This window comes from Cynara cardunculus, assembly GCF_001531365.2.
Source record: "Cynara cardunculus var. scolymus isolate 2C chromosome LG 2, CcrdV1, whole genome shotgun sequence".
Lineage (NCBI taxonomy): Eukaryota > Viridiplantae > Streptophyta > Magnoliopsida > Asterales > Asteraceae > Cynara > Cynara cardunculus.
This window is the reverse complement of record NC_037529.1, coordinates 69,771,839-69,781,113: the sequence shown is the minus strand read 5'-3', so window position 1 is coordinate 69,781,113 and position 9,275 is coordinate 69,771,839. Positions and strand designations below refer to the sequence as shown.

At 36.0% G+C, this 9,275-nt stretch overlaps 1 protein-coding gene across 1 annotated transcript; it reads left to right on the top strand.

Moving 5' to 3' along the window:
• The first annotated feature begins 5,037 nt into the window (after positions 1-5,037).
• On the top strand, positions 5,038-8,930 carry LOC112507182 (receptor-like protein kinase BRI1-like 3). Its single transcript, XM_025111632.1, has one exon. It carries the CDS (start codon positions 5,039-5,041, stop codon positions 8,612-8,614), a length of 3,576 nt encoding a protein of 1,191 aa, XP_024967400.1. The 5' UTR covers position 5,038; the 3' UTR covers positions 8,615-8,930.
• The last annotated feature ends 345 nt before the right edge of the window (positions 8,931-9,275 follow it).

Here is a 9,275-nt window from a genome sequence, read left to right as displayed (position 1 = left end):
ATAATAATAATATAAATAAAAAATATTATATAATATATTAAAGTATACGATGGAAAGTATATATATATATATATATATATATAATTATAACTTAATATATATATATATATATATATATTAAATAATAATAATTAAATATATTAAATTGATTTGATGTTTATGACGGCACAATTTCCAATGATTCCACACCCCTACTAAGGGGATGCCATTAGCACTCCCCATTTGGATTAGAAGGGTACCTGCATAATGCAACAAGATACATTTTGATTTTAGTGTTTCATTTTATTTTGTTTTCGTCAATATTATAATACGATCTTATGGGGTACTGAAAAACGATAATGTTTTTATTTTTTGGACAAAATATAAATTTGAATGTATCATAAAATTAGTTACACTAATTCAAATATGAAGTTTTAATAAGTTGTACATACGCACAATTTACTTGTAATATTGAATCTTAAGTAATATGCATCAATAAACAGTAGTTCATGCATAAAAAATAGTTTTTAAGAGTTTTTATCAAATGTTTTATAATATAGTATAGATTAATACGGTTGCATCTTTCACAAACCTAAATTTTTTTATCCTTCAACAGAGGAATAATACCGTAGCACGTGTCACCGTATGCGTCACTATAGATCCGTCCCTGGGGTACCAAGTCACGTTACCTTACAAGATGAATATGACAAAGACCAAGAATTTTCCCCGGTAAGAGCAAAGGCAAAGACCAAGAGTCTTAAGGGCCGTTTATCAAACGCTTATACGGGTAAGCGTTTACCAAGTCACAGTACCTTATCGGATGAATATGGTAAGGACCAACAATCTTACCCGGTAAGATCGAAACAAGGACCAACAGTCTTACCCGGTAAGTGAAAGCAACGACTCTTACCATGGTAAATGTTTACTGAATAAATTGTTGCATACGATGCCGTTTTGATAGACTTTAAATCTTACCCGGTAAGCAAATGATAGTATTAAATTTTACCCATAAACACTTATCGGGTAAATGTTTCGTAAAAAAGTATATAGTTCCACTAAGCACGAATTAATTGTAAAATATACACCCATGTTGTGAAGAAATGGTCATGAGCTCCGTGCCCTGCCACCTCGCGCATCACATAGACTCCTACTACACACAAACTTATAATTTTCTACCAAACCATCCTCAATCATTATATCCCGATACATATTAGATAAGAGAAAAATTGTAAAAATTAGAAACAATCTGATAACTACTCATTTATACAGTATATATATATATATATATATATATATATAAGTAATTTGTCAGGTATATATATATGTATAATATGACCATGTGTATACAAATCAATAAATATCTTTAATTACTTGTATGTACGTGTGCATGTTATGAAACCAAAAAATATCTTCAATTACTTGTATGAAGTTAATTATACGAATTCAAATATAGAGCTTTAATAAGTTATACTTATGCATAATTTACTTATAATCTTAAATTTTATGTAATATACATCAATAAACAATACTTCATGTATGAAAAATGGTCTTTAATAAGTTATTATCAAATGTTTTAGTTAACTTTTAGTTAATATTAAATGGGCGACTTACCATCATTTTTTTAGGTCACTATTGAATTCAAAAAAAACATTTGGTGTAAAAAAAATAATGATAGGTTTGAATTTAGGAGAAATGTCATTATCAATGATGTGTAATTAATATAATTAAAGTAGGTTTTTGTGATATCAATGAGGTTGTCATGGTTGGGGGGCGGGTCATCATTCTCAAATTGGAGCCTAAATTCGTTGAATATTTCTGGATTTTTACTCGTATATTAAAAATAAATAATTAAAATTCAAAATCTTTAAAAAAATTACACTCAAATCCAACCGTTTATGATATTTTAAAGTTTTTGTAGATTTGGAAAAAGTTTGTTTGAATAGTTATACTAAGTTATTCTTTAAAATAGAGGAAAATAGGAAAAAGAATGGATAAATATCTAAATTTAACTAAAAGATCTTTGGCCTAGCAGTATCGTAGCTTTTGGCCTCCTAAGAAGTCATATGTTCAAATCTCACCAAGGGTAAGGAGTGTGTATGAGTTTATTTGTTACATTTGCCGTATATAAATATTATATACTTCAAAAACAATATCTAAATTTAGAAGAGAGAAAATATATGATACGTGTTGGAGATGCTCTTACACCATCTTTCCTGCTCTTTCTACGAGGAAAAAACCTTGCTCAAAATCTTCAAAATATGTATTTTCTCCATTTTAGATAATGTATTGGAGATGGTCTTACAATCAGCCGTATACATCTAGACTCAACAAGTATACTAGATGAAAACAAGTCAAATACAACAACTGTGTCATATATATATATATATATATATRTGTGTGTGTGTGTGTGTGTGTATGTGTGTGTGTGTGTGAAAGTGGCTAGATTTAGACCATTTATTTTTATATATGTTAAAACCTCTCTTCTTTGTTCAAGGCTCTTTTAGAGATTAACCTAATAATGTTCCACATATATCATAACAACTGCCTACCACTCTGGAGACTCGACATATTCAACCAATATGTACTTGTCTAAACCCCTCGACACTTTGGGAGAATCTCCATTATAGGGAGCGTGTTAAAGTACCACATCTGCTAGACTTAGACTATTTATCCTCCGGAGCTTTTTTAAAAAGTAATCTAATGAGATTCTACATATTCTTACGGTACCATTATGATGATCTAATTTGGTGCAATAAAAACAACCCATCTAGATATAAACAAACTACTGAAAACGACACAATAACTCTCACACGCCAACATGTCAAACAACGATAACATCAGATATTATATTATACTATTTTAACAATGGAGTCTGCAACACTCTAACAACGGTTTGTTGTATTTCTTTGAACACAACTCATAATTGCATACTTTTTTGTCAATTGTGTTGAATGACTCATGCCCACCTGCACCTCAAAATCCTATTGTTTTTTCTGTATATACACACAATTTTGCCCCCAGAATCCTGAAGATGAGGTAGATAAGCTTTGTGTCCAAAGACTTTAAAGTGATTCTATTTGGGTGAGAGACATAAAGTGGAAAAGAAATAAAATCAAATCCAAAGTTTGACCACAACCCCCTTGATTTCAGAAAGCAACACATTTCCTTCAAACAACCCACCCCTCCCCTCCCCTCCTTCACCCTATTATATTCTCATCTTTATACATATCATCAAAGTCATCTTTTGCTTTTTTATGATATGTGAAATGGACTTTCAAGCTTTATATAGCAATTAAGATATATAATCACCAACTAGCCTTCTTTCGTTCTGTTGTTTTTTAGTATGTTAAATGTAAGATTTTAAACAGAACCTTCAAAAATTTAGAGTCTAATTTTATGTCAACCTATGTAAAGCCCTTCTTTAGGTTCTGATTGTTATTCCTCCCTTTGTAAGTGCTTAATATATATATGTATATATCTCATCTCATTTTGCCGTTAAAAGTTTTGGGTGTAAAAGGACCTACCAAGGGATGTCCCTCATCAAGGGTGAAACTCAGGTTAAAAAGGGTTGTTTACTACCTATTTATCGTTTCTTATCGACTAGGGGTTTGTTTATTGGCAGCTTAATGAGACTCACAGCTTATTCGGTCAACTATACATGATTGCTTGATAGTGGCTTGATGATTTAAAAATTGGTTTTTTCAGTACGCTTCTAGAAGGGAACTTTATGCATAAGAAGCCAAGTTTTTTTTTTCCAAACGAGTCCCTCCAATTAAAAAAAAATGTTTCTTTCATCTATGAAAAACCCCTTCTAAACAAAAACTTTCTTAATCTATATAGACAGATTAATCCAACAATTTTATCCATACATGACTTGATGAAAAACTAACCAAACAACCTCGAAAAGATGTTTACTCAGTCAAAATACCAAACCCCTGTTGCAATTCTATTATACTGATCTAATAAGCTAAGAAAGGAACTCTCCTCTCTCATTTTAGTCATAGATGGAACATATGATGGATGCATGCGTGCGTGCGTGCCTGTCTAGAGACATACCAAACTGAAATCATGGATAACATGTGAAGAATTTATATATATATATATATATATATATGTGTGTGTAATATATATATATATATATATATATAATATATATACACGCACATCTGGACCCCACAATTAATTATACAAACAAAAGTCATATAACAGAACCTCAAATTCAAGTCTACCCTTCTCATCTCAACCTGTTTTCTGTACTAATAAAAAACATTGTGTCATTCTGAACATAAAATCCAACAAAACAAACCTCCACAAGTTCAAATTTCAACTTTTAAGGTTTTTCTTTTTAAATTTTCTTTCACCCACTACTTGTATTATTACACCTGTGCCATCCCCTCCCCCCAAAACCTTTTCTTTTTCGTTTTACTAAAACTCAAGGACCACCACTTTATTTTATTTCAAACCCTCTTTTTTCTCTCTCTCTCTCTCTCTCTCTCTATATATATATATATATAATATATATGTAATATATAAGGTCAGGTTCACTAAAAAAACCGTAAAAAAAAAAACTGATGAAAACCTTGATAACTATTTATTGGACGATATGTACGTACGCATACAAGTAATTAAAGTTATTTATTGGTTTTTATGCACATGTGTATATCATCACACCTGACAAATTGCTTACAAATTACTTATATACACATGTGTATATCGTCCAGATGAACGATTACCAAGGTGTAGGACCAGTTTTTCATTATTTCATATATGATTCGGCTATTTTCTTAAATAGGTATCATTATTGTATGAACCGAAAATATATATATATATATATATATATATATATATAAAATATCCTATTCTTTTCACTCCTTATTTTGATCCGGGCTTTGCAATTGATCTAGAAAAAAGACAGCCTTTTCTTATTCATTTGCATGCCATGAAGAGAAGCTTTTGTAGACACATAGTTAAAAACACACACACATACATCCTTAATCACTAAATGTAGAGAGAAAAAGAAAGTAAAAGAGAAGAGTTTGAGTGTATTTACCTCAAGAAGATGCTCAAAGATCAGATGAAGGATTTGTTTTGGCTTTTGTTGCTTCTGGGTTTTGCTTTCTTGATTAACAGTCAAGAAGATGATGAAGATGCTCTTAGATTGTTATCTTTCAAGAAATCTTCAGTTGATTCTGATCCAAATGGGTCTTTATCAAATTGGATACCGTCATCATCAGCTTCCGGTCCATGTTCATGGCGAGGGGTCGTTTGTTCGAAAGACAACCGTGTCACCGGCGTTAATCTTACCAATATGTATCTCGCCGGACACCTTAACCTTTCTGATCTTATGGGTATCTCCACTCTTATTGATATCTCTTTCTCCGGCAACTATTTCTCCGGCAACCTTTCTTTTTCGTCTCCGGCGTGTCCCTTTCACAATCTTGATTTATCAAGAAATAACTTCTCTGAAAATCTAGATGTTCAACCTTTATTTCTCACATGTAACGATCTTCTTTCCTTAAGTTTGTCAAAAAACAAACTTTCTGATTCCTCTCTGTTGTCTGTTTCTCTCGGTAACTGCCAGAATATGATCATGCTCAATTTCTCCGGCAACAAGTTGACCGGATATCTTCCAAGCTCTCTCTCTTCTTGCAAGTATCTTACATCTCTAGACCTCTCCAACAACCGGCTTTCCGGCGATATACCCACCGGTTTTCTACCACACACACTTAAGTTTCTTGATCTTTCCGGCAACAACTTCACCGGAAAATTCCAAAATCTTGAGTTCGGGACTTGCCAGAATCTTACAATGATCAATCTGTCGAGAAATGACTTTTCAGGAACTGGGTTTCCAGTGAGTTTGACAAATTGCCAACTTCTAGAGAGATTGGATATCAGCCATAATGGTTTGCATATGAGAATTCCAGGGATCATGTTGGGTGGTTTCAAAAACTTGAAAAGTTTATCTTTAGCTTACAATCAGTTTTTTGGACAGATTCCATCAGAAGCTGGAAATGCTTGTAACACCCTTGAAGAGCTTGATCTTTCCGGCAACCAATTAACCGACCAGCTTCCGACAACATTCCGATCGTGTTCTTCGCTCTTCAGTCTCAATCTCGGTCACAATTACATGTCGGGTGACTTCTTAAGCACGGTTGTAAGTTCGTTATCCAGTTTGAAGTATCTTTCTGTGTCGTTTAACAACATCACTGGGAATTTGCCGATGTCGTTAGCGAATTGTAGTCAGCTTCGAGTTCTCGACTTGAGTTCGAATGACTTTACGGGAAACATACCTCCCGACTTCTGTTCTTCGAGCTCGCCCTTCTCTTCGCTCGAGAAGTTGCTTTTGGCTAATAATTATCTATCAGGATCGGTACCGAATAATCTTGGAAGCTGCAAAAGTTTGCAAACAATTGATGTTAGTTTCAATAGTCTTACTGGTGCCATTCCTTCAGAAATATGGAATCTCCCACAGATTTCTGATGTGGTAATGTGGGCTAATAACCTCACTGGTGAAATCCCAGAAGGGATTTGTGTTAAAGGAGGAAATCTTCAAACTTTGATCCTTAATAACAACCTTATTACAGGAACGATCCCGACGTCGATCGCCAGCTGCACGAATTTGATATGGGTTTCGCTTTCTAACAACAAGCTTAGAGGGCAAATCCCGAAGGGCATCGGGAATCTTGTCAATCTTGCTATTCTTCAATTGGGGAATAATTCGCTTACGGGTGGTGTTCCATTAGGTCTTGGCAAGTGTAGGAGCCTCATTTGGCTTGATTTGAATAGCAATTCGTTGGACGGATCTCTCCCGAAGGAGCTTGCGGATTCCGCTGGGCTTGTTTTCCCGGGACCAGTATCGGGAAAGCAGTTCGCTTTCGTGAGGAATGAGGGCGGGACAGCGTGCAGATTTGCTGGAGGGCTGGTTGAGTTCGAAGGAATACGGAAAGAAAGACTCGAAGGGTTCTTGAATTATCACTTTTGTCCATCGACCCGAATCTATTCGGGTTTGACAATGTATACATATGAGAGTAATGGCAGCATGATCTACCTTGATCTTTCCTACAATTTCTTGACAGGAAGTATTCCTGAAAGTTATGGTTCCTTGAGCTTCTTGCAAGTTTTGAATTTGGGATACAATAATCTTAGTGGTGATATTCCATTCAGTCTTGGTAACTTAAAAACTGCTTTGCTTCTTGATCTCTCACATAATTCTTTACAAGGATTCATCCCGGGATCGTTAGGGGTTCTCTCGTTTCTCAACGACTTCGATGTGTCGAACAACAATCTCACCGGCCCGATCCCTTCAGGCGGGCAGCTCACGACTTTTCCGGCATCCAAATACGAGAACAATACAGGCCTCTGCGGGCTGCCATTGGATCCATGCGGGTCGGGAAACGGACGTGCCGGTCCTAAACATAGAGGGAAGACGACGAATTCTATGGCTACCGGAGTTGTTGTCGGGATATTGGTATCTCTTCTCTGTATCATTATCCTCACATTCTTTCTTTTCAGGATGAAGAGGTATCAAAAGAAGGTGGAAACTCGAGATAAGTATATCGATAGCCTCTCGACGTCCGGAAGCAGCAGCTGGAAATTATCGGGTGTTCCCGAGCCTCTAAGCATTAACATTGCCACCTTTGAGAAACCGCTGAGAAAGTTAACTTTTGGGCATTTGCTCGAAGCTACAAACGGATTCAGTGCCGACACCTTGATCGGTTCCGGAGGATTCGGTGATGTTTACAAGGCACAGTTGAAAGACGGGAGTGTTGTCGCGATCAAGAAGCTTATCCATGTTACCAGTCAGGGAGATAGAGAATTCATGGCGGAAATGGAAACCATCGGCAAGATCAAGCATCGTAACCTAGTGCCTTTGTTGGGGTACTGTAAAATCGGAGAGGAAAGACTACTGGTTTACGAGTACATGAAATGGGGAAGTTTGGAGGCGGTTCTCCATGATCGAGTCAAAGGCGGCGGATGTGTTCCAAGACTTGATTGGGCATCAAGAAAGAAGATAGCCATCGGATCAGCTCGAGGGCTGGCGTTTCTTCATCATAGCTGTATACCGCACATCATCCACCGTGATATGAAGTCCAGCAATGTCCTTCTTGACGAGGATTTCGAAGCCAGAGTCTCGGATTTCGGAATGGCAAGACTCGTAAATGCCCTCGATACTCATCTCAGTGTGAGTACACTTGCCGGAACTCCGGGTTATGTTCCACCAGAATACTACCAGAGTTTCAGGTGCACAGCAAAAGGAGATGTCTATAGCTTTGGGGTTGTACTATTGGAACTTCTATCCGGGAAAAAGCCGATAGATACCTTGGAATTCGGAGATGATAACAATCTTGTTGGATGGGCAAAGCAGCTGCAAAGAGAAAGAAGAATGCATGATATACTGGATCCTGAATTGTTGTTATCAGATAAATCGTGTGAACCTGAACTGTTCCATTGTTTAAAAATCTCGTTTCAGTGTGTCGATGACAAGTCATGGAGGAGGCCAACGATGATTCAAATAATGGCGATGTTCAAAGAGCTGCAGGAAGATTCAGGGAGCGATATTCTTGACGGGATGTCGATGAAAAGTTCGGTAATCGATGAATCTCAAGAGAAAGAGCCTCTGGGTGATCACAGTTGACCTTTTTCTATTAAGATCGTTGAAAGTTTCATTTGGTTTACAAGCCCCGCAAGAACAAGAGCTTATTTCCTATCGATTTCCTGCTGTATATATCAGAATACCAGACGCACGTGGGAGAATGGAGATCGCCAATGTCAAGATCGAAGGCCGTATTATTTTCCATGGGCCATTTTACTCAACATTTGGAATATGTGTTATCTGTTTTCTGTCAAAATTTTGGTAATTCATGAAATGTTGCAATTTGTCCTTTGTAGTTGTTATGTGAATATTGACGTCTGGGATGTTTAAGAATTCAATGAGAGCGTTTCTCAGAATGTATAGTTGCTGTAAAGAATTCACAATTCAGGGGAAACCCCCCAAAAAAATGAAAAATTAAAGACCAACTCATCTGAACGGTATGCATGTATGTATACAAGTAATTGAAGTTGTTTCTTGGTTTTTATGCACATGTGCATACCTCCGGATGAATGGTTACTAGTGTGTTCCTCAGTTTTTCATTTTTTTACATTTTTCTCTTGAATCTGACCCGTATGCACATGCGTATACAAGTAATTAGTAAGCAATTTATTTGGTATGCAAATGTTCATAACTTGCATATGTGTTTAACCAAGAAACAACTTCAATTACTTGTATGCACATGTGCATATCATTCAGATGAATA

Coding starts and splice junctions, on each gene's coding strand:
- LOC112507182 (XM_025111632.1), top strand. CDS start 5,039: ATGCTCAAAGATCAGATGAAGGATTTGTTTTGGCTTTTGTTGCTTCTG.